Here is a 26761-nt window from a genome sequence, read left to right as displayed (position 1 = left end):
GTGCAGAAGTCTAACAGAAAGAGGGAAGGAAAACAAAAAACAAAAACCCCACACAGAAAAAACCCCCCACAAAACAACAACAACAAAAATCACAGCTTAATCTATATGTAAGGGGAGGGGTCAGGTCCCTCCAGCAGCAGAATGCAGTCACTCAGTTGGCCTAAGTTTCTCCAGATCACCACAGGGTACACACCATGATTTGTGCCCAGGGATGAATTCCAGCAGGGCCTTTATTCCCCCACCCTCCCCCCTTTTTTTTTTTTTTTTTTTTTTTTTTTTTTTTTTTTTTTTTTTTTCCTACAAAAGCAAATGTAACCAGCTTGGTTGCCCAACCACAGTTTTGTCTTTGCCCCTAGATGGTTACAGCTGCATCAACTCAAATCTTCCTGTGCAGCTTCCAATTCCCAATGTGATTAACGTGTTTACCAGTCTGACTCCTGCCAGTTGTCCTCTGACAGCTTCAAGAGAGGAGGGCTTGAAATTTTGCTCTCTGATGCCACACACTTGAGCTTAGAAAGAACACCAGCCAACATACCCACCCAAAAATATAAGGGTTAGATGGATGATCCTGAAATTACAGGGCTCTTTGTTAGTTTGATCAGTACCAGGGAAGCTGATGGAGCAGATCATCTTGAGTACTATTATGGGATATATTAAGAACAACTCAGTGAATGTGGCCAGTCAGCATGGGCTGGTGAAGGGCAGGTCCTGTCTGACTAATCTGATCTATGACAAGGTGGTAGCTTACCAGATGAGGGAAGGGCTGTGGGTGGTGGCTGCCTTGACTGTAGCAAGGCACAGTTTCCCCAGCAGTCTCTTGGTGAAGCTGTCTGCACACCCTTCAGTGAGAAAAACTCACCACCCCCAAAAAACAACCCAACAACAAACAACTGGTTGGATGGTCAAGTCCAATTTCATGTGAAACATTCAAATTATAGTGAGGCAGCTTTTACAACATTGAGAACTTGGTGGACGAACTTTGAGAAGCAGGAAGAGTTTTGTAGCAGTTTAAATTGTTCAGACTTGGATTTGAGCTACAGATGTCTGTAAACTGTCAGAAATAGAACTCTTGGTGTTTACTCATGCAGCTACTCCCATGTTGGCACTGAAACTCTTACCTAAGCCTGACAAAGCTAAGGCCATTTCCAATAGCTAACAAGTGTAATTTGATCACCTACTTAATGGTGGGGTCTGCTCTGAGTAGCACCAAGCACTCAAAAACCAAACACAGCCTGTGTACAATACTCAAACAAAATCTACAGAGGCTTCTGGCAACATTCTATTTAAATACAGCGTGAATTACAAAAGTTAATTAAATGCATTCTTAAAAGAATAGTATCTTTGTTAAATAAGGATTTCTCCATATGGGAGTTAATTGCAAAACAGTTCTGACGCAAGTCGTAAGTTACTTATCAACAGGTCAATGAATAAAAAAAAAAGTCACCTATGTAGGTTAGGTCTTCAGCCATATTTAATCAAATGCACTGTGTGTGTGTGTGTGGTGTCTTCCTACACATGTTAAATCATGGCAATGCAGCACAGCTGGAAAAGCTCAGCTCCTGTTTGCACTTCTAAACATTTAGAACAAGCAGTAAGCAAGGTGGTGCAGCAATACCTGAATGATTCCCCACTCACCCCTCCAAAAAAAACAAACAAACAAAAAAAACCCAAAACCAAAAAAGCCCCAAACCAAAGTGTATTGTATGCAGAAGTCAAGTATTCAGTACCTTTTTTTTCCTTCTTAAAAGCATATTGTAGAAGTGAGTCTTGCAAATAAGACACTTGAAACAATGCATGAGAAGACTTAGTCATGGCAATTTCACTGGAGCTTTATTGCCTCTGTTGGTAATGAGAGGGATTGTAAGAAGTTACATTTGAACTTACAGAGATATGTAAATGATGGATTTTTTTTTTTTTTTTACTAAATATAATCTCAAGATTAAGTGTTTTATATCAGGGCACTTCTAATTTTGTACACATTTTATGTATAAAAACAGGTCACAAATGTTATGTTCGCCGTCTTACTTTTTTCCTTGACATTTGGCAAAATTAAACTGATCCATTTAAGGGGAGATCATCAAATTGAAGACATAAGCACTTACGAATTAAAGCCATCCAAGTAAGCAACTGTCTGCATTCTTAAAAAAAAAAAAAAAAAAAAAAAAAAAAAAAGAAAAAGAAAAACCACACATATATATAAAGGAAAAAAAAAAAAAACACATGACCACAACCGAGCACGTTTCAATACAAAATATTCCCTGTAAACCAGGCATTTTCTCCTTAGAACAACACCCTGTTAAATCAATGTTTCTTTTAACCCCAGTTAAAAGAAACTTTTAACTTCATTTTGAAAAACCTTTAAGATACCATCACAGCACAAATAACCCTTTTCTGCAACATAATTAGTCAAAGTTTTATGTATTTCTTTATAATTACACAGTAATTATAAGCGTGTAGTACCAAGCTGGTGACAACACTATTTTGTTGAAAAGATCTGGCATTTGAAAGGAATATTCTTTAAAACACCACGGCATTAAGCCACTCCCCAAGCTCAGACTTTTTTTGAAGGACAAGTCTGTACTGGGATAAAAAGCAAGTCAGTTCTCCTCGCCAAACACAGCATACTTGAAATACTCGATCTGAAACTGTACCAAAACCCTGGAGACAGAAAAGAGCACACGTAGATACCTTGTGGAGCTTTTTTTCCACCCTCCCCTCCCACCACATAAGTTCAATCCCCACTTATATTTACACGAAATTGAGAAAGGAAATACTGAAAGCAGCAAAACACACGTTTTCTGGCATAGCCAATTCCAGTAGCTGGAGGAGGTTTGCAATGTTTTTGTGGAACTGTATTCTTGAAATAAATGTGTAATTGAGTTTTCCTAAAAGAGCACTGCTCTAAGGGGAGCTAGCCTTATGGTCAACTTCAGAGAATACAAATTAAACAAATTTAGCAGTTTAATAGCATTTTTTTTTTTTCTTAAAATACTTATACCATTTGCATAAAAATGTTCTGCTGTTTAGTGCAAGTGCCAATTACTCATTTCAAAAATAATTCCAGCCTTATCACAGGACTTTTTGGAGCACAGACTTGGATCTCTATCTTTAACTGTTTTTTTTTTTTTTTTTCCCCTGGAGCTTGGTGTTTTCCAGAGCAGTATTTATCAAATCTCTTCACAAGTAACTCAAGTGACGAGTAAAACACCATGTTTAGAACAAAAGCAGCTCAAGAGGTCTTGTAATATTAAAAATAAAGAACAACTGCATCTGATAAAACTGGTTTTGAATGAAACAAACAATTTAGTTAAATGCAGTAAGACAATAAGCAGTAGTGATGGATCAACAAAATAATTTAAGCAAACAAAGCCAGTGTAGTAATTCATATCTGATCTGTGCTTGTTTGGGAAAGCTTTAGTCTTAAATTTCTGTATTTGGCAACCACAGTGATATGTCAATTAAGGGGAACTCAGCAAGATAATTTTAAAAAGGGGTGTCATCCATAATGGCAGTACCTATATGTTTTAAAGATTTAACTTACTTCTCAGTATAATGGTTTCAAAACTTAGAATCACATCAAACTCACCACCTTCTTGTACAACGGGGCCATTTGATCCGTCATACCTCAACCATAAAGATTCCAAAATACTGTATTGTGTAGCAAACATTAAGACACAAAATCAGTATATTCAAGTTTTAGATTTCCACAGAAATGAAAAACCTTTGACAGACAGATAAGCATTTCAAAACTGCAACGAAATCCGATTTCTTAGAGAATAACCTAAAGAATATTAGGTTCTATCATGACACACACAGCTTATCTCAATGCTGCTCACTGAAGGCTGACTGGAACATTAAACACGGGTGCTTTAAGTGCACAGGAGTTGTGTGCTCAGTCAGTTGATGCACAAACCAATCATTCAAATAGGCACCTGGATACACCAGTATCAACAACCTCAGGTTTTCTTGGTTATTTCTGTAATTGTTATACTCAAACTCACTTACTTAGATGATACCTGTACTTAAAAAAAAAAAAAAAAAAAAAAAAGGAAAAAATGAAGAAATCAGACCCAGTACACTTAAATATATCACTCTTACAGGAAGTGCTATCAATACAGTCTTTGCAACTAGCCCCAAGTGTATATTTAAGGATTCTTTTAAAAAGTGTTTTGATGTTGATCTGTATAATTCAGATGCCATACAACAGCTGTCTGATGATGACCAGCATTGTGCTTTATATGAAACCAGAAACCTCAAAATAATTATAAAGCTTCTAGGACTTATGGGAGATGAAACTAGGGTGGTCCACCAAAAAAAAAAAATTAAAAAATCCATGATGAAATCCACAATGTTGGAATTTTAATGGGCAAGAGTGGTCCAGACTAGAAGAAAAGCCCAAACCACCAGTAGAAGAATGAAATACGATATGGTCCAAGATGTATCTTTAAAGGTTTGTCTCAACCCTCAGCCATATTGTGAGGATTGATCTTCAGTTCAGTCCAGCCAGCAGAAATTGACTGTGCAATTTTTCCATTTCAGATATTTGTACAGACTATGTACACTCTAGAAGGGTCCTTTAGTGCTACACTGTCGTACTTTTTGTCCCAGCAATCTGAGGACGTGCAAATTCCACAAAGTCATCAATAAGAACTGGCCATGCTCCTGAAAGGAAAAAACACAGACCAGAATGTAAGAACAAGGCATTCTCTTTAAAGCTTCAGATCTAAACACATTATTTGCTTTGTAGTCTTAACTAGGTGTAAATTCAAGCAAAATATTGTAATTTGATTTTCTGGTTTGATACTTAAGAGCTGCCTACAGATTTCTACTTCCTTCAAACCCAATTAATACAAATCCCTTTCAAGAGTCATCCTTCCTTCATGATCAAAATGCTGAGCATGGGATGAAGCAGTCTGCTGTAAGCAGCAGCATATCTTAACATGCTACAGCATTTTACTGCTCACAATTTGATTCTGCAGGAATGCAATGCTCATGTTTGGTAGAATCAGCATCCTCAGCTATACCTGAAAACAGCAGCATGCACTCCAGCAGCCAGCAGTGCAGCACGAAGCTGTAGAAGGCTGCTATTACACTGATACTTCTGTATTCCTTTTCAAGAGGCTGCTAAAATGCACATCAATATTTTACATATTGTGGACAGCCATATCCAAGAGGTCCCCAGTCATGTGCACGATGGTCATTTTAAAGTTAAAAATAATTGTGGGCTGGGTTGTTTTTTTTTCCCCCCCTTAAAATATTTTTATTCAAAAAATCACTGAAACCAGCTTTCTGCCCCTAATCTTTCTAAAGCACATTGATTTTTGGGGGGCAGTAGCCTTTTTTGTTCAATTATAAGGCAATAAGAACTGTCCATAATTATTAAATAAAGTTGCAGAAGATTGCTCCCCTCTGGTGTGGAAGTATCAGAAGTTTAGAGTTTCCTCCACTCACTGAACTGATCTGCTGCCAATGAATGAAGGTAACCAGCTCTTGTTGGCTACAGATGGAAGAGCAAAGGTAAATACAAAAGCTTAAAAGAAACATATTTGGTAGAAAATAAACTATGCTTAGCATTCTCTTCATGTTGCCAGCTTCATTTTAATATTACATGCCCGATCTTCACATAAAGTGAAGCAACAAAACTTAAAAAGCCCTCAGCTAGGAAATGTAATCACCAGAGAACCCAATGAAGAAATGTAAATGAATAGATTACTTAGCAGAAGATGCCAAGAACAGCACTGACAGAGAATCTGTGGTTTTTAAGTGGACAAACATCGGGGTTTGTCTTGGTAAGAAAGAATTAGTATTTAAACTCAGACAGAATACTAAAAAGTTTCAAGATCTCTTTTTTAAACCTGCAGTAATAAACAGAGCTAACAACATACATTGGAGCAGCTCTCACTGAACTGTAGATCACCAGTGATACTCTAATTCTGCTGTTATTACACAGCTCTGCCAAAGCAGATACACAGCAATAAATGTAACAGAAATTAAGGAAAGACAATGGAGATGTTTACCTTCCTCATCATAGTTAGACATATCATCTGCTATCATTGTACTGAAGTCTAGAAGAAGGTTCCAGGTATCCTTAGGAATTGATCTTTTATGATGTTCCTGTTTGGAGGAGTGGAAAATTTATATTTAAAACTATAAATCAGAAGACCCTTGTACACATTAATTTTTACTGTCTTGGACACATCTGTATTCTCCAAATACATTTCTCTTGTACACACTATGAAATGCAGTATCAGGACTCTGGGTGAAAACAGTCCATTTCATTTATTCAATAGTTTATATGTATTTATCTTCTAAGATTTGAATACTGCAGTACAGTTTATGTAAAGACTTAAACTTACCAACAAAAATTTGTTCCACAAGTCTAGAAATTTAAATCTTCCATTAAGTACTAAATTCCAGTAGGCAATAGCCATTTCTAAATCTGCAATATTAAAATATATTATTTTTAGAAATACACATTTCAAATATATCATCACCACATATACCTAGTGAAGATAAACAAAATATTCACAAAGGTAAAAAGATTAATCTAATGCAAATATACTCATGGATCCTTTACAAAAGTGCAACCATAAAGTATTACACAAATATTTCATAGATTTTACTACTACCACTTGAATACAGAAAACCTGGAAATTGTCCATATTAATAAGTAAAAAATAAAAAAAAAATATCACAGATATTCCATATGTCTTTTGCTACCTAACAATACCTTAATTACAATTCAGTATAATATTTTTGTCTTAGAAATTCTATTGACTTGAAAGGAAAATGTAAAGTATTTTGTAGCAAGATCTGTTTTAATTGTGTTTATTATATAAATACCATGTCTATAAAACTACCTTTTTATTATTTTTAGAGACAACTTGTTACAAAGACAGCACCTCTAACATGACTTTTGTCAAGCATTCCCTTCTGCAATCAGGTTTCATTTTCAAGAAAATCTTTAAATACTGTACAAGCAGATGGTTGATGATCTTTTTTCAGTTGGGTTTTTGGAAGGTTTTTTGTTGGTTTGAGGTTCCACCCCTACAAAGACTCCATCTAAATTCTTTCTTGTTTTGAATCTGTTTCTCAGGGTGACTGAGAAACCCAAACTGACAGTTCTGGAACAATTTACTGCCTGTCAGGCAACTGTGTGCTCCTGTCAGCAGTGGGTGCTGTTATATCACAGAGGTTAGAGAAAAACTCTGGTTAGTCTAGCACGTCATAGGAAAAGGAAAAAACCTCAACTCCCTGGTATTTGCCAAAGGCTAAACTGCCATGCATTTCATGTTTATAAATTATAATATGTTATAAGCATAACATGTTAGCTGGTAAATAAAATTTACATGTCTGAGCTCTAAATCCTTACCTAGTATGATCTCCACTGTCAGGAATTAACAAGGATCTCTGCACTGTGGGACAAAATGCTACAAACTGTGATCTCACTGAACTCAGAATCCATCACCAAGTACAAACAGTAACCCCAAGAGGCTACCTACTTAAGTGACCTCTTTTTCAACAAAAGCTCTTGTATATTTTGCTGTCCAGCAAATCTCTTTTTAAGAAACAATCCTCTTGTGAGAGCACAGAAAAGAGGGACATGATCAATTGTACCTCAGGGGGAAAAAAAAATAAGAGAAAAAAAAGAAAAGAAAAAAGTAAAAACCTGAGACAGCCACTCCTCTCCTTTCCCCCAGATGTCCAAACTATTTAAAAAAAACATGGAGGTGGTTCTCAGAGGTTAATTCAGTAACAAACAAAACAAAGCACTAAGTCTGTAGTGCTGGAGGGAAAAGAGATGATGATGGGGGAGTTTATGAACTGTTTAGTATCTTTGATATTATAAGATCTCAAAGGACATGTTCACATTATAATGCTTTCTGACCAAAGTAAAAGCCAACATTTGTGGACAATTTTCCAGCAGCTGCGAAGGGGTATAATTTCAGACAAAAAAGTCTGAGTTTTGAGAAGCAGAGGATAATTTAAAAAAAAGTCACTACTCTTCAGTAAATCAGCTATATGTGAAAATAATCAAAGAGTGTAAAGAGCGTATTGCTCTTTAGCAGAAGATTCCAATACAAAAATATGCACTTCAGCTTTCAACTAAAACTACTGCCTTTCTAGAAATGAATAGACACAAACTTCAAATGCAGCTGATCAGTTCCTCAAGGAAAGAAAAAAAATAGATTAGGAAAAAAAAAAGGAAAGAAAAGGAAAGAAAGGAAAGAAAGGAAAGAAAAAGAAAGAAAGAAAAAGAAAGAAAGAAAGAAAAGGAAAGAAAGGAAAGAAAAAGAAAGAAAGGAAAGAAAAAGAAAGAAAGGAAAGAAAAAAAAGATTAGAAAAATAAGTTTTATTTACTTATGATACATTAATAGCAGGAATACAAAAAATGGAAGGTCAAACCACTGCATATTTTGAATGGTTTATAAACATAAACTATAAACAAACTGTGCATTCTGACACACTTAAACAGTTTTGGGATTATTCTTGTGGGTAAGCAAAGGCCTTTAAAAAACAGATTACAGGATGCTGCAACCTCAAACTCATTATGTGAGTCCAAACATGTAAAGCAGAAAGACATGAACACCTTAGGATAAACTACTAAAATGTTTAAGCGGAAAATTTATTAAATCAAAATACTTGAATGTAAAGATGCAACTTTAGGTTTCCATAACAAAGTCCTTATGGATCAAATATAAAGTCTCAAAATACACACTCCATTTTTAAGTTTTATCCAGAGAGGTGCAAGAGAAGCTATGTTTGAGATAAACATCAGCTAAGAGGTATTCTCAACTGATACGCAAATACCACAAGAACTTCCAAGACATCCACAGTACTTACTGTGGTAATAAGGAATTATGCAGAAGAAATGCACTTCCAGAACTCTGCCTGAACTACTACACAATGTTTGGAAGATTAGAGACCAATATATATTACAATCAATTTGCAAGTTCCTACAAGCAGTTATTTAGACACTCTAAAATGAATTGCCTAACTACGAGCACTTAAGTTTCTGCACTGTACTTCTCCCAGTATTCTATTGCTGCAGGGTTTCCAGAATTACTCTGCCCTATCACAACTTCATGCCTAGAACCATGTCTTTATTGGCACCAAAAGGACTGGTAAGCATCCAGATTTTAAGCTTTGTTGTACATCACTTCCAGACCCAGGCTTAAAAAATTAAAAAAATCTTACACTATATATATGTTATATGACTCTGAGAAAACTATGCTTGCCTTTGCCACTGTTAAATTTCATAAAGAATCTTTAAGATTAATGAGAAATAAAGCAAGTGACTTAGTTTTCCTGGTACATATTTTTTACTGAAGTCTGTTCTGTCTTGGATCTGCGAAAGATTCATTTCCATAAAGTACTAGGGAAAAATATTCAGAAAAAGAATGCAAGACTTCCTTATACCATAGAAATCTAGAAAAGAAACTAAGAGGAAAGTACTACATATACAGTTCTTTTACTCTGAATCTTGGAAAAAAAAATTTAACTAAAATGATCATGTAATTCCGAAAAATAGTGATTTGTCATTTCACTTTTACCACCTTTCAGGGATTTTGTAAAGCTCTTAAGGTTAAAAACAACATAAAAATGTTACAATGTTACCATTAAATAACATAATACCAAATGTATACCAAATAAAAAAGAAAAACCCTACAACTGTTTACATTGCAGAATTGACTCCACACCTACACACTCCACACCTACACTCTCCATAACCTTACTTCTATCCTCTCACAATTCACTGTCCACATTTTCCATGCTGCAGCAGCCTAAAAAAAATAATACAATTTTCTAGAAGAAAAAGAATCATCCCATGCACTTATGGCAGGATTCAGATCTGACTATATGCATGCACAAATATTTTTAAGCAGTTTAAGTGCTCTTTAAGTTCTTCAAAGACAATGAAACTCACAATCCAATTGAAAAGAAGAAACAGCATACAGACAGATGTTAAAGAATGACACAGAGTTGAAACTAAAACATGGAGCTTTTGCTTATTTACTCAGTTTTCAATATTCATTTTAAGCCAGAAGCCACAGCCAACACTCATCTTTTCACTTGCACGTGAATACATAGCTGGACAGTGGCAGTCAGTTTAAGGCATTTTCACTACTGAGAAAAATAAATTCACAAACTGCCAAGGAAGAACTGGCCTTTCAGCATTTATTTCTTCTCAAAAGCAGAACAGTTAACTTGAGAAGTTAATAATTAGATAGTCACGAAAACACCATTTATGGGCAATATCTCAACTACACTGTATATAAACAAATAAGCATTCTAGTTGGTTAACATTGCTGCTCCAAGGAAATTTCTGTTCCCCCATTTTTGCTGTATGGAATAGAAAGATCTAAGGTTTGTTCATTTATTCCCATCAGAATTGTGGTGCTCTGTCATCGGTCTGGGATTTTATTTTCCAAAAAAAATTCTATTTAATGAGTGACTTCTACTCCACCTGTTGTACTAATCAAAACCACAGTCAGCAGAAGAGCTCAGAAATAAATAGGCAAACACACTAAGCCAAGGGGGGGAAAAAAAAAGGCTGTAGGTAGGAGCTGTTACCAACCACACAACAGGCATCAAGCCCATAATATAGAAATCTAATCAGACTACTCCAATTCCATTTTGCCAAGACATTTTTTTTTTGGTGTTACAGAAGACTGTACAAGTATAATTACATGGAAATCAGTTTTACAGCATGAATTTATCCTAAAATTGAAAATTCAATTAATCTGTTATGTGTTGCAAATTCTAAGTGGTATAATTATGCCTTTAATGCAAGATGCTGTAATCCACTATTCTTACTGGGAATTGCATGCATTCTTAGTGAAAGAATAAACCCTCTCATAAAATTTTGTAGTCTATACTAATGATGCAGATTTTCCAGCAATTTGAACACCTTAAACTGGCATCTGTCTTTCACAGAGAGACATATATTATCCCAAGGGTGATTATCTTTTAGACTTACTGGATCACTGTAATATTTTCACTTCCTGCTTTAATCAGTCATTTCCCATATTTATGAACAAATGTTTATAATTACGAATACATACCTAAACCTTTCTGTCCTGGATTCTTTGCAAAGTTGAAAGTAAACTGATAAAAATCCTTAAATCTTCCAGGCTCTTTTAATTCTTGTTCCATTTTAGGAATCTGGGCCTTCAGTTTTTCTATGCTGTCACATCTGCATTTTAAAAAGCATGTTTGTGTATTACTAATTTTGCTACAAAATATAAATTAAGCAAAAATTTATGCAAATTTTGTGGAATACAACATGACTACCAAAACTAAATTCAGGAAGCCTTGAACAAGTCTGCACCTATAACAATAAAGAAATTAAGTCGCTGTATTTCTTCACATTGACACTTGCACATACTAGAGAACACATCTGATTCCATAATGCATTAAGGTTTTTGGAAAAAGGTGATAAAGACTACTACGTTTTCAAAAAGCAGAGAAAACCCAGGTATGCTACACTGCAGACCAAAACCTTTGCTTTACCTACCTGAGAAGCTCTATGGCAACTAAAAAATACTCACACAACCAAGGCAAGCAGCCCTTTTTTTGGTCACTATGCATCTAGCACATAGGACAGCAGATGCCTTTTTACAGAGACAGACAAGTGATGCTGGACTCCCAAAAGCCTCTGAGGTCTGAAAGTATGTGACTGTGAACCCCCAAAGCAGGGCTGTTCCACCTTATGGTCCAGCTTCTGACACAGGATTACAATATCAGTGTCTAACAGTTATTGTACACTTACCCTAGCTCAGTCATGCCATCCATGAATTCCAGCTTCGAAAATTCACACTGTGTTGCAGCTCGGAATTTCCATGCAATGATGAGCACAGTAATGCTGGCTGGGTCGAGTGCTAGATCATCACAAAACTGCTGTATACCATCTATACCAATTTTATTTTCATCTTGAGGATCTTTGGAATATAAAAGGAAGTATAAAAAACCCTAGATTTTTGAAAAAGCTAATTTAAGTCAACACAAGTAAACATTTTAAAGAAGCCATTTTTGGGATCAGCCTTTAAAAGTGAATATTTTTAAAACAAAACTAGTATTTTCAATGCTTAAGCTTTAACAATTGAGAAAGTTGTTACAGTAAAGCTTGCCATACAATGAAGATTATGTTATTTTCATTGAGAGACAAAAGCACCACAAACATTTGTTTTCTGCCTAATAATATGCATGATACTCTGACTCATTCCACATAGAGAACAATGGTCCTTTCACACCAGCACACTTAATTATTGGCATCTTTGGTAAGACTGCTGATCTGTGTGCCATTATAAACAATTCTGCAGTGTCCATTTGCAAGCTGTGCTGATTCAATTATCAAAAGTGCCCATAAACTATTAAGTCTGCATCAGTTTTATGCATTTCCTGGCACCACCAGCATGCATAAGATTGGACATGGTGACCTCCAAGAGGAAAGTTATATTGCCCCTCTACCAATTCCACATCAGCCAAGCACATTCCTCTTTACAGGAAGGAATCAACATCTGGTCTGGAAGTGAGATGCTCACATTTCAAGTCCACTAACAAAGATCCACTAATGCAAGCCAACAAAGACTTCAGGAAAATGGTATTTGGATTACGCAGGCATATGAAAACTGTCAGAAAATGCAGCATTTTTAGATTATTTTTTTTAGTGTGCTAAAACACATACATTTTTCTACTGTACTGAGTCCACTTCACTGTTTGTGGTAAGATATCAGTTGAGCAGTGGCTATAGAACAGATCAAAAGACTGTTTTCTGCTCTTTTTACAACTCTTATAATACGCAGAACATCAATAAAAAATAAGATAGAATCCATGCCTGGTATGCAACCTTTCACTTTGTCAGGAATGAGTCCTGAATGATTCCAGTTCTAGACATTAATCTTGTATATATGTACTTACAACACATAAAACAAACACATATAACTCTCACGGTGAAAAGCCTACATATATAGAAATATACATATATAGAAAGCCCTTCTATTATTAGTAATACAAAAAAAAATTTTTGAAAGACTCAGTTAAGATTTCCAAGCACAAGAGCACAGCTGCAATGATACACAGTAAGTAAGTAGGTAAGAACATACCTATAAATAAGAAATAAGCCCTAAAAGTCAGGTACTTACCTTTGTATCTGTTATATAGTTGTTCTAACTTCTTTCTGTCCAGCGATCCTTTAACACTCTCTCGTATATAAAGTTCAGGATTTTGGAAAAAGTTGTCTGTTGCAACATCTAACTTCCAGTCATTTTGGGACAAACAACTCACTGCTGTCTTTTCACTAGATTGTGTGAAGACCATAAACTGACGCACTTTATCCTTCTGTGATGATTTCAACTTGTTCTGGTAAAAACAGACAATACTGTGACTAGAAATATACTGGACAGGAAAAAAAAAAAAAAGCAACACATCAGCATTAATATTTTTAATCAGTTCCTTTTTTAATTTTCACAAGCAATTAGGACTTTCTATAACTGCTTGGGCAGTTAGACACCCAAACCACTGTTTGATTTTTTCAATTTAAACTTACCTATATTGTTCATATTTTTTTTTTCATATTGTTCATATTGTTCATTGAAACAAAACTGAGTCAAAATCATCACAAAGCTCATGCTGGCAAAGCAATCACAGAAATAAAAAATGGGTATTCTTATGCATATTTGTAGAGAGAGCTGAAGGTCATAGCCAATTCATATACACCTGTAAGAATGGAAACTTCTCTCTTTAAACCTATTTATTATTTTAAAAAAAACAAACCCAAAAACATTCTCTTAACAGAAGAATGCTACACCTACCAAAAAAAGGACAATTGAGATGGCTAAATAAAGCCCATGGCTACCAATATATTGACAGATAAATTCCTCAAGAGATGCAACAGAGCAGGCTCTTTAGCAGCTCACCACCACTGCAAGAGAGGCTGCCATTCATTTAGTCCCAGCTGACAGAACTAACAGAAACACCAGCTAGTGCAGGACCAAGATTTCTTGATGTGCCCCCTTGGTGGCAGCACTTGGTGGCAGCAAGGAACTAGGCTGGGTCATTCATTTCAGGGAGCTGCATATCGAAGTAACTTTAAAAGGCTTCTCTCTCTCTCTCTCTTTTTTTTTTTTTTTTTTTTTTTTTTAAAAAGGAAAAAAAAAGAAAAAAAAAAAGAAGAAGAAAAAAGAAAAAATCCACTTTGAAGGTGCTCAACATAACTTGCAAAACATTACTGTGAGGAGGCATTGTCTTTATTTCACAGGTGCAGCAACTGAAGCTAAGAAAAAAAAAAAAAGGGGGTAAGTTAACTTTGCCAGAGGCAGGTGGGGGAGTGAGTAGCCAAGGAGAGAGCTCTGGAATTTCAGGCCTCCTGCCCAGACCAAGAGAAATCTTCTTTGCTCTAGCACAAAACCGAATGCAGAACTTGCTGCCAGTAATTTATCAGCATAGAGTGATTCCCAAGGATATTTTTTATGAGGAGAAACACACTCAGTATTTTCAGTGGTGTAAGTTATACAAAATTAACTGCTGCTAGGCAGAAAACAATCACACAGCTCTTGTATTTAAATACAAATTCACTTCTAAAGTGCAAATCAAAAAGACTCCTCAAGTTTCAACTTGGTAAATAGAAGTTCTGACTTTTAAGTCAGGCTTAGATTTCTTACATGGCACAAACATTTTATTTGTAGTTTACCTTGCATTCTAACCAAAACTTTTATGTTCTGTTCACTATTATAATTTCCAAGCACACTGCTTCCTCTCAGAGAGTGTGGAAGGAGGAAGGGCCACAGGAAGTCTCTAGATGTGATCAACTACCCTCAGCCAAAAAACTAATTGCTCAGGAGCAGTATGGTCTCAAGCATTTCATTCCAAAGGTTAATTACTGTCCAATTATATGATCATTAATAAACTGAACTAATGTTTCAGAACACAAATTCATATGCTCTAGAAGTCAAAACCAGTTTTGTGCTGCTTGATGACAGCACACCATTGTATGCAAGAGTAGTTAAGTTACCAGCTTCAGAGTTACATCTTTAAAAAAAAAGTAAGAGTACCACATTTGGCTTAAACTGATGCCCATGTCATCTATTAGGTAGATACCCTTTAATTCAAGGTTCCTTAAAAAAATAATCTCCCCCAAACAAAACCAACCCTGTACCTACAGCACTTAGCTGAAGATAAAATTTTAGCTCACACTGCAGACTTAAACAGAGTAATATCAGTCAGGCTATACTATTTTTAAAGTTACAAGGTGTTGCTGCTAAGTTTCTCACTTGGGATCATTTGCTACAAACATGTTTCTGAAACTCAGATTTTCAGAAGTGGTTCTAGATAAAGGTCAAGTTTTCAGATCAGGTCCTGGCAAAGACCCACTGCTGACAGCTTCAGCAAACTTCAAGTACCACAGCAGACATTTAGCACTTCACAATACTGAGCTCAAACTTTCACAAGCATCATTTACGCTGACAAAGCCACACGGAATGGCTTCTGAAAACAAAGAGTCAATTTTGGTTCCAATTTTTAGAAACATACCATAAACTTAGGTATATTAAAACACTGATTGAAATCCCAACTGCAGATGAAACAATCCCAAGGCTAATTTTCTCTAGCAATACCAGCTTCCTCAAACCAGTTCAATAGAGCCAAGACTCCTTGAGCACCACAGACTTAGCTGCACTAAAGGGCACAGTCACACTTAAGACCTTTGCTTTTCTCTTCTCTTTTTTGATAAAACAGGTGCCTTTAATCACTTTTTCTTGGTTGCTTGTTTTATGTTGGGGTTTTTAACATGCACACATAAGTATGCATAGGGCTTGTAACTGGAAGCATTCTGCATAACCTCAAGAGGCTTTGTTCTGCCCTACTCTTGCAAGGGTAAACTCTAAAAGCAATGACACAACAAAAAGTCCAGGAACAGATTTACAAGGGCTTCAACATGGATGTCCAAGACCACAAAATGTAGTTGGTTTTCTATAGAGTCACATAAAAGGAGAATGGAATTGATTAGACAAAAATAGAGCAGTTTAAATCACTCCTATGATAAAATTTAAATGATAAATATATATATTTATATGCATCTGAGGTCTCCTGTGCTTGGGGACCCCCCAAGGGACAGTAACAATATAAATTTTTTTTTTAAAAGAAAACATTGATTTACCGGGAGCCAAGCAGCTGGTGACACTAATTCATATAGCATTCAGTAATATATTAAGATGCAATAAATCACACTGTTCAGCCAAAGTCTTTTTATGGAGTAACTATATTTTACTGGTCTAATACAATGTTATTTTTAGTGAAGAACTGCCAAAGCCTTTTCTTTCTATCTGATGAATGCTTCTGCAGAAGTTCGCCAACATGGACAAGGCACTCCACATCCTAAGTGACTGGACAACTCTTTGAGGGCCTACTACAGGACAGCAAGAGATAAAATTACTGCTGAGCTTTTATTATCCTATTATAGCTCTTCTTTCATCACATTAAAAATCCACACTTCAAGCAGGAAAAGGTTCCAAGCCTTCTGCACTTTCGAGGGCTATTTCTAGAAACTGAACTCTAACAGACTATTATTGTTTTAAGTGTGCAATACAGAAGCCAGAGCACCCTATAACCTCTAATCCTGTAGCCATCAGGCAACAAATACCTAATACTTCAATTGATTGTGCTGTAATGTAATGCAATCCATTTAAAACATCATTAATTAAGACAGAATTATATTTTTCTTGCTAAAATATACAAATGAAAACCAACAGAAAACAAATGGAAGAAATTTTCTGATAGGTCTCACCCCCTGGAGTAAAAGGAAAAATTCAGAGCTTCAAGCATTTGATAAGTTTGTACGGCATCTTTTATAATGAGGATGTTGTAAGAGACAAGACACTTACTTTTAAAACACAGAATCACTTTTCTAACCAAAGAACTACATAATGGAGATTCCATAATGGAGATGGAAGTGTAATAATTAAATCTTTCCAATGAATGTGTGGTGATACAATATTAGCTTTAAAAGGAAAAATTGCCTCTCTATCAAGTACCAAATTTGACAATTCCTATTCAATAACCCATCCTTGACACTGATGAGTATCAAGTATGTCAGTGAAAGATTAAAAATTTTTTTTAATACTTGGGCTTTTTCCCCCCCCCAAGTTTTTCTTTCTTTGTTTTCCCCTAGCCTTAGACTAAAACTCCTGCCTTCTAGAGGAGGAAACTTCCTCACTCTAGGTGGGGAAGGAATTAAAAAGAAAAAAGAAAAAAAAAAGCATGCGATAACTGATCTGTCAATTCTGACTGTATTATACAGTTGTTTTTCCTTACCTTCTACACTCAATTTTTAACCACCTCTGAGTCAAAGACAAGCTCTTCACACTGATCATCAGCATCTTGGGAGTAACAACCTTTGTCCCACACCACCTGGTAAAACCCTGTTCCTGGACTTTGCTAGGGTGGCATGCAGCTGCCAGCTACACAAGCAGTGCGTGATCAGTTTGAGGTATCCCTGCCAGAAATTCCGTATGGACCCCATAGAAGGCATTCCTGCACTTACTCCTTAATGAGTAACTACTTTCCACCTTTCCCATCCCAGCTACTGCTTACAGAACATCCTGATTCCTGCCAACTAAAGGAATTTGAACAATGTGACACCTGTGCTTTCGTTTCAGTCAGGCCTCAAAGAAAAGCCTGTTATGTTTTCATGCATGTGACAGGTAAAAGCCTTTTCTAAAACAGGACCAGCCTCTACAAAGTCTAGGCTTTTATACAATAGCAAGAGGGAAGCATCCTTGCACTTTCAAAGGACCCCAGTGACATCAGCTGAAATACAGAAAAATGGGCTCGTGCATGTAATAACCCTACAGACCATGAGTGAACAGTTTTGTCATGTCTTTACACAACACTAATGGTCAAGAGATTATTTCTCCCTTACTGTCTGAATCATTCCATCTGGGGCTGTATCCATTAAAGGAATGTACAAGTCATCCGAAAATAACCTAGCTTAATGCTTGTATTCAATAAATACATGGCAAAAGTTTAAAAGGCAAAATCATAAATATTTTTCTTTGCTTGATAAGAAAATAAAAATTAATGACAAAAACAGAAGTCTGTGGATACATGAAAAACATTTTAATCTACCCACTGTGATGTCATACATGTATAATACCAAAAAAACCCAAACAAAAAAAATCCAGGTTAAAGACAAACCCAATCAAATAGCCATAGTTTCTGTATAATCTAAACAAACATGTCCTTTAAGTACATTTTATTTTCTACAGCAGTTCCTTGAAAAGAGGGCAAACAAATTAAGACCATCAGGACATTTTTAAGCTTCTGTTTCAAACTGATGTGAAATCCATTTGTCTGCAATATAACAGAACAAACCTGGAAAATTTAAAAGGTCTGTTGACATATAAAAACCAAGGAAAAAAATAACAAGCAACATAAAATCAAAGTTGCTTTTTACACCTCAAATGTTCTTTTATTGGATAAAATCACTGTAGTTCTTGCATATGGGCAGAAAGTGTTTCACAGAAGACCCATACATAGCTACTCAGAAAAATGCAGTAGTTGTAACAGTGAGTTAAGGTAATTAATATTAACCGGAGAGATGAAAGGAAGATCAAAAATCAGGGTTTTCCAATTGAAAAAAGGCAAAATAAACCTGTCAATTTTTAAATTTTCGTAACTCTGGTCCAGGGCACAAGTTCTGTTCATCCATTAGAAGCTGCATTCATACTTCTATATTTGCATTGGCACCATAAAACATGAGTAAAATATCAAGAGCTACATAATAAATTTTACACCTTGTTCTCAGAGTAGATTATATTCCTGAGTAATTTTTTCATGGCTCTAGTTAAAAGTAATTTTACAGTTCAAGTTCAAAGGGTTCTCTGGTAAGCTAGGAGAGGAAACAAGATCATGCACCATCTTGTCTAGCACTCAGATTACTCTGTCTTAAGCATAATGCCAAGAATATACAAATCTTACTATGGGAGAACCAAAACTATATAATATCAACAAAATACTACAGACATGAATATGCACTATACGAAACAGTCTTGCAGAACAGCTTGTTGAGTTAAACACTACATAACAATGTCATGAAGTATAATAACATTACAAGAGACAGTGTCAGAAATGAAATTCTTCTAATACTCAATTTTTACAACTTCCTGTCACCTGAGGTTTGCAATGAGAAATTATGTATTTATCAGCATAGAAATATTCTTCAGAGAACACAAACTGGATATTGTAATACATAATGTAAATAGAGACAAGGCTAGCATTTGGCTTTGGATAAAGATATGAAGACTCACACACTTGTCTTGATTATCACACATAGTCCTAAACACATTAAATCATTCAGAACAGTATGGGTAGCTCTGCTCCTCAGGGAAGAAGGAGGCTGAGTATTAAGGAACAGCTTGCTGCTCTTTGATTCGCAGGCACATTACTTGTCCTCATGATGAGATGAAGCAGTCATATAACAAAAGATAAGGTGAAGGAGACCACTTTTACAGATGCTGCTCAGTTCAAATGAAAATGTGGGTAAGAGAGGCTGATTGCTACCAATAATCCAAGGAACATCACCAGGATGATGTACCTGAGTACTGGACAGAGAACACTTTTCAAGTTACCTAAAATGCCATGGTGAGCCTTAAAGTCTGCTATAATGGTCTCCCTTCCAGGTATTGGGGGAAAAAAGACAGTTTGAAAGCAGAAAACCTTTGTCCTGCAAGCACTGGACATATAAACACTCGTGAGGCCAAGTCAGATCCAGAAGCTCTCTGGCTGGCAATGCTGTGTGGGTGAGCAGGAACCAGGGCCCTGCTGAAGGAGCCTGTACCACAGCATCGCTGTGCTGGAGAAGCAGCCTGGCCCCAGGAACCTGCCACAGCCACCAGACTCACCAGAGCAGTAATATATACAGGCAGAAAAATGGGAGGTTGAAACTCATGCTTCCAGATGGACATTTAAGATCTCTGTGAGGAAGTCTCCCTTTGTCCTGACTAAACAGAGGATTATGACATAACTGCAAGTACAGGTACAGCATCCTATGCCTCTGCACTAGAAACAATTCATACCTGCATGTACTGCTTATAGAAGCTGCAGCCTATCATTTAGACCCACTTCAGTGTCTACACCATCCTTTCACCTGGGTGTTGGGAGTCAACAAGCATAACCTGGAAAATAGTTGTTTGCATAGCACCTAGAGTACTATGCTTGGGGCCATGAATAGAGTATTCAGATACTACCTCCAATCTGATTAATACAAATCTACCAGTACACCATTGTTCCACAGAATTTATCTTCTCATTCCTTGGTTGAGTATTTCCAAGAACACTAAGCACATAGGATTCTGCTGTTTCTCACAAAAAGTTATTATTAGAATAATGTGTCTCACTATTTCTGTTATATTGCCTCCTACTATAGTACTGTTCAATTGAAATTTCTAACCACAATGCCAGCCAATAAGTAAGCACAAGACATCAGCTGTATATTCTGCATAACTATGCTAGATATGCTGTGAGACAGCTCTAGGTGATCTTTATGGAAAAAATTCTTCATAAAAGTTGTGTAACATTACTGCATGAGTGCTATTTGACACAGTCCCAGAATTGAAGAATTACAATAAGACACCTCTACAGCCTGAACTTTACCCAGACTTCAGTTTTAAGCTCCCATAAAAAAAAAATTACTCACATGCTCACATGAAGATCTATGTCCAACTATTCAATTAAAGCTTATACTAGTACAATAGTGACAAGTCTATTAGAAGTCTACATACTGTACCACTAATTTAAATCCTGGCTGACTAAATTTTTACAAAAACAGAACTCCATCAGTTACAGGTGACATTTTAATTTTTAAATAGGCTTTTAACACTGCTTGCTAGAGTAATACTAACTTCAGGTATAAGATATCTTTATACTAACAAGGGTACATCAGTAGATCTTGGACTCCCTCCTACACCCTTACTAAGAAAATATAGCTGCTATACAAAAGTACTGCTTTAAACTGTACAGGTGCAGCTAAAGCTGTATAACTTTTTTATACAAAGAAAGCCTAGAAGTATGACTTATAAATACATTGCCTCGGGTGGAATATACACTGTTCAAGAGACCAGTAAGGGCCCCCCTTATTCAAAGCTAAAGAATGTCTTTTTCTTTTGTTTAGGCAAAGAAAAATAGCAAATTTTGTTCCAGCCGCTGTGGTTTTTCTCTTGTAGAGGGAAGAGAGAAAGTCAGTTGATTTGAGAGTCCCTCCACTATAAGGAAAAAAATATGGGGAAAACGCAGGATAGATGGGTCCTCCCTTACAACACTTGCATGAATAAAAGCCTTACCAAAACCACAAAACAATTATCCAGAAATTATCCAGTATCATCCCAGTTCAAGAAGGATCAATATATCCAACTGTCCCAGAGAAGTTACAAGGCTCAATAGGCCCTGAGCCACACAAAATAGTGCAAAGAACCCCAAGTAGCCCCTGGTTTCTGGCAGCTCCCTGCGCTCTCTCCAGTCGCTGATGCTCATCGTCCCACACCGGGCACAGACCGATATGCCCTCCAAAACGCCTCTACTGCCCCTGTCCCGTACAAAGGTGCCTGAACCTTCATACGACTTGCAAGCGAGCACCTTCCCCGTGGTGCGGAGGCCTGACAGAGCCCGGCGGCCTTCTCAGGATCTCGGCGCCCCCCACCTAGGCCCCGGCGCTCTCCCCTCCCCAGGAGCAGCCTCCTGCCTGCCCGCCCCGCGGCCAGCGGCCCCGGCACACCGCGCCGCCCTTCCCGGGCCCCACGCTCCCTGCTTGGTAGGAGGGCCGAAAAGTCCACGGTTTCAGACCATCACGCCCCGGCTGCGGGGCCCTCGGGACCGGCGCCTTTGCCTCTCCCGTCGAGACGCTCCCGGACACCCCAGCCCGCCAGGACTAGGCCCCAGCTGCCCCTGCGGCACCGACGCGGCTGAGCGGCACCAAGGCGCAGAGCCGGGCCGGGCCGAGAGGCGACCCGGGAGGACACTCACCATGTTGAGGGCTGTGCAGGCCTCTTCCCTCCCGGCTCAAGCAGAGACTGAGGGCGGCGGCGGCAACGGCTTCCTTCGGCGGCAGCAGTGGCAGCTCCCGGCTCCTCACGGGCCCTTCCGCCGCCTCCCGCTCATGCGCAGTGCGGCGCATCCCCCGCGCCGGGAGCCAGCGCTGCGCGGTTTTGGCGGAGCGGGCGGGAGCCTTCACTGGGGGTGGCTCGGTAGCCTCCCCTGCCCGCGGGGGGACACACTCCGTCCCGCTCCCGGATTCCTCCGGGAGCGGCGAGGAGCGGCCGGGGCGCGGCGGTTGGGGCCGCGGCGCCAGCGGCCGTTGGTTACCACACGCAGATGAGGTGGGGGGCACCGCACCGGGGAGAGACCTCGTCTCGAGGCAGGGAAGGGAAGCGAGAGGAGGGGGTGGAAAGCCCCGCTCCTGGCTCTCCTCTCCTCTGTGTGACTGCGGGGTGAGGGTGGGTGCTGGCCAGCGGCGGGGTTGAGACGAAGAGAGGCGGCGTGGTGGGAGGGGGGAGGTTGTGGTGAGGTCGGGTCCCGCCGCCCTAAGGCGCGGACCGCCCGGCATCCCACCCGGCTCCCCCCACACACACACCGCGGGATCCATACCCTACGACCCGCAGTCATCCCACGTCGGCTTTTCTGTCAGGAAATCTCCTTATGGTTAGGGTTTTTTTTTTTCTCTCTAGTAAAACGTTTTGCGAGGGCTCAGCGCGGGGTAGCAGCCTGTCCCCGCCACGCCGAGCTGGCAGAGGTGTTTTCACGGTGTTTGCCGTGGGCAGACAGATGAGGAGCCCCGAGGGAATTCTCGCTCTAAAGGCATGAATTTAAAGAGGTGGGATGGGAGAACCCCGTGGGCTTTACAGAATGGATTTGCAAAGGAAGCAGAAGACATTTTGCTGAGCAGCCACGCAGACACGGGGAAGGTGAAGTCTCCGGGCAGCAGTTTCACAGGCATTTTCCCATGGGACCACTTCCACACTTCTAAGATTTTCCTGCTAGAGGTTATTATCCCCTTTGGCAGCCGTTGCTTCCAAGTGGCTGTCGACAGGAGAAGCCTTTTCTGCAGTAGCATAGATCTACTAGAAAAAGAAGTTGCAGGGGTTAAATCTCAGTGCCAGTATCCCCGACAGTAGTTTTATCTCAGGAAAGCTTAGTCTGTCTACTGCAGACTTTTGGCAGAGAGATGAGGGGAAATAGAATCTTTGCTGATAAAACTCAGTGGAGGCAAACTGTTATTTTGAAGGACAAAACGTTTGAGATTTGATTCATGTGCTGTCATCTGCTGATCCTGAAGTAGTAAGGTTTTGTATTTATGTTACGTGATGACTGCACGCTGCACAAAGAAATTAAGACTTGAGAAAGCCCTTCTTCGTGATGGATGTTCAGAGGTTACATGTATGTTTTTATAGAAAAGGGTCTGAATTGCTTCTCACTTATTTCACTGAAAACCAGAGCTAAGCTTAGATGGAGTAAGGGGTTCAAGTAGTGTTTGGAGAGGAGGATCAGGCCTGTTCTGTGTACAATTGTGCTCATGTTCTGAGACAAGAAAATTAAGGGCGGTCTTAAGTCTATGGAACTATGTGTGAATTCAGCAATCACGAGACACTAGGTGCCTGGATCCTTCTGAAAAGTCTGTTTTTAAAAATGAGGATGGCTTTAAAATGACCAGTGTAAGCAGCCATGAAGATGGCACACCAGCCCAGTCCATGTGAACCACGGCAGGGGTGACAAAGCCAAACCTGAAAATGCTGTTTCCTTGAGCTAGCTAATTGCCATCACTCTAACGTGCTGTGACAGCCCTCCTGCCATCTGAAAACACACATCAGACCTTCTTGAGATTTGTTGTGACGTGTAACAATAATCTGAGAAATGACCTGTGATTACAGTGGATTCCTCAGGCCACTTTTAAGTGGCTTGGTTTTCCCCAATATCTGTAGCTCTTGATGGTTTGCTGTACTTATGTGTATAAAATGTATCCGGGAGCACATAGTGTTTAAATGTATCTATTTAACAAGTTGTACATAAGATTTTTTAACTTAAAAGAAAGTTGAAACAAGTATTAATCTTACTGCTTCTTTTGTTCAAAGTAAAAACATCAATTAGGTCCTAATTTAAAAGGTACTGAAATCAGCATGATCTTTCACTTTGTTTTCAAATGAGTTTTAGACTCAACTTGCAATATATTAACACCTGGTGTTACAACAACTATTTAAGAGAACAAAGAACTTCACATGCAGGAGCATTGGTACAACAGTGGTAATACTCAGATATTATCTAGAAGACCTGATTTTATGCCTTCAAATAATTATTTTAAAAACATTCTTTCAAAAATTCACCCTTGCTACAACTTTTAGCTCAATCCATTATTTTAATCTTCTGCCTGGGTTACAAATTAGCAATATTTAAAGTAGCTGCAGGTTGGGTCGAAGTAGTTCTCAGTACTTCAGTTCAAGAAGTAGTTCTGGCTGTGCTTTTTTTTTTTTTCCTGGGAGTCATAAATTTGGACTCTGCTTCCAGCTTTGACTGATTTATGATTTGATCTCTTCAACTACCTCTACATTTTGAACTCCCATCTCATAAGGTATGGAAAATCATACTTAATTGCTTTGCAGGGGCTTCTTCGGGCAGATAAAAATGGATGATTCAGTGAAGTGCAAGTGAAATATAACAAAATGTGAAATGCAGATTAACAGTAGTCCTAGCGTGCGTGCTACAGTTCTGTGGTTTGTTTGAACTTAAACTGAAAAAAAACCCAAACCAATTATAAGGTGAAACTGTACATGAGAAAATAACAAAAGCAGCTTCCCACTGCCATTTTAAGTCCAATGATACAGATCTTAGTGGGAACTACAGTATACTCTTCTGTCTTGACTTCTAGCATGTTTCCATGGGTATGTCCGAATCTAAGGCAAACTGGCCTGCCCAGAGCTCCTGGCTACCACGGCCAGGCTGCCTGGTATTTCAGCCTGAGCCAGTTTGATTAGACTGATTAAGATATCATCCCCTTCCCTGGCACACTGCAGTAGGCATATCTAGCACAGCACACACTTCAGGACAGTCAGATTGCTCCAGTTCCAGTGATGTTCCCCTGGTGGCTGTACACCTGCAGATGTAGATCTGCAGCTTAGTGACTTCAGTGACCCTTGACATTTCTGAGCAAAACCAGATGCTTTGTAAAGCAACAGGCACCGTGAGGCTGCAAAATGAAAATGCATTTGTACATATTCAGAGTGAGTTTCTAAATTGGGCTTGTTACCTGTCAGCTGTTGTTCAACACCTCCCAGGATGGCACACAGGTCAGACCAGTGAGAAACAGCTCTGCTATTTGTAAACATGACTCGTGCATTCAGTGATACAGATGAGGAGGAAATATTATTCATTGAGCAATCTGCATGCAGCATAATCACTGTGACCACAGTAACATGATGACTTAATTTATGGTAATGCTGACACGCTTGCCTTGTTTTGTTGTGTGATCCAATGGTCTTTTTTTTATCTTGTATGAACCCTAGGAGAGCCAGCTGGTGTGTTTTTTAATCCAAGTGTGTCAAATGCATAGTTCTGAAGATAACACTGATCTGGGTTTACACTGATTTGAGCTCTCTTCTTGAGCAGAGAGAAGCAAGTCTCATGTTAAGTCAATGCAGAATCCATTTAGTGTAATCCCCTTGCTGAGAACTTTCACAGAGAGCATTTTCTGAGGAAGAAGCCCAAAGATTTATAAAAGATAACAATAAACTGGAACAGCTTGACCTAGAAATTACTTTGAGTCCCACATCATTTTATCAGCTACTTCAGGTTCTATAAAGTGAAACCACCAATTCATCTTACACTGATGGAGTAGCCATAAAGTGATTAAAACTAATAGCCCTTTGCCTGCAAACACTGACCTTATATTTAACTAAGAGAACGAAGTCCTTCTGAATGAGGAAACATTATAGCACTCTGAAGGCAGGAAGTTCTTCACATCCACAGGTACAGACCCAATGGTCTGCTCCTGGCTCTCTCCTACACTGCTATAGTTGGGATGTCCATATTAACCTGTTTTTTAATTTTTTTCTGTACTGAAAGGGCAGAGGAAGTAAACAGTGTGAGTCCTCCTGTAGGTGTCTCAGCAATTTAACTGGCACATTGCCAGTATCTGAAGATTGCTGTTAATGGTTGCAGGGAAGGGTGTTCACCTTCTATTAAGTTTTTCATTCTTCCTCCCTTACATAAGAGGTTAACAAGTTCCTACGCCCAGTCAAAGGCACTGTTAGGAGCTGGGTTCCACATGACAGTGTCTCCAGAAGGGGCAGGACAGGTTTAAGAGACAAAGGAAGCAGAGTCAGGTCAGTGAGTCTAAGAAAGTCTAAAATTCTCATGTACCCAGAAGGCCTGAATAAACTGAGATTTTCCTCAACACCGAACAGGCAACAAACTGCAAGACTTCTGTATTTTTTGGAACTTATTAGAAGTACTGAGATACATATACTATCAAGGCATTTTAAGTAATATCAATTAAGAAATTAGAGGGCAATAAAACCAGAAATAAGTAGTTGGTTTTTATGATACAGACATTCCTTTAGTTCAGAACTTCAGTAAACATGATATGATCTTTGTAAACAAAATGATCTTAATTCCCCAAGTTATAAAACAGACACCAGCTATCATAGCTATGATTTCATAACCAAAACTTACAGCTTTCCATTCTTACTACAAAGAATTACAGGCAATTTCAGGAACAGACACAC

General features: G+C 38.4%; 1 protein-coding gene across 2 annotated transcripts; it reads right to left on the bottom strand.

The window, feature by feature from the left end:
• Window positions 1-1808: 1808 nt before the first annotated feature.
• On the bottom strand, window positions 1809-22444 carry DCUN1D1 (defective in cullin neddylation 1 domain containing 1). 2 transcript variants are annotated; one of them, XM_071752584.1, is made up of 7 exons: window positions 22014-22444; window positions 13146-13381; window positions 11774-11942; window positions 11067-11197; window positions 6357-6439; window positions 6018-6114; window positions 1809-4662 (listed from the first exon to the last, which is right to left on the bottom strand). In XM_071752584.1, the coding sequence occupies exons 2-7, from the start codon at window positions 13318-13320 to the stop codon at window positions 4583-4585; spliced, it is 735 nt and encodes a 244-aa protein (XP_071608685.1). In that variant the 5' UTR covers window positions 13321-13381; window positions 22014-22444; the 3' UTR covers window positions 1809-4582. The 2 variants fall into 2 exon arrangements, with proteins under 2 accessions (XP_071608685.1, XP_071608684.1); XM_071752583.1 differs by having other exon boundaries at window positions 13146-13362; window positions 22014-22443.
• Window positions 22445-26761: the final 4317 nt, after the last annotated feature.

Source organism: Heliangelus exortis, chromosome 9, assembly GCF_036169615.1.
Source record: "Heliangelus exortis chromosome 9, bHelExo1.hap1, whole genome shotgun sequence".
NCBI lineage: Eukaryota > Metazoa > Chordata > Aves > Apodiformes > Trochilidae > Heliangelus > Heliangelus exortis.
The sequence above is the reverse complement of the archived record's forward strand: the minus strand, read 5'-3'. Positions and strand labels throughout refer to the sequence as shown.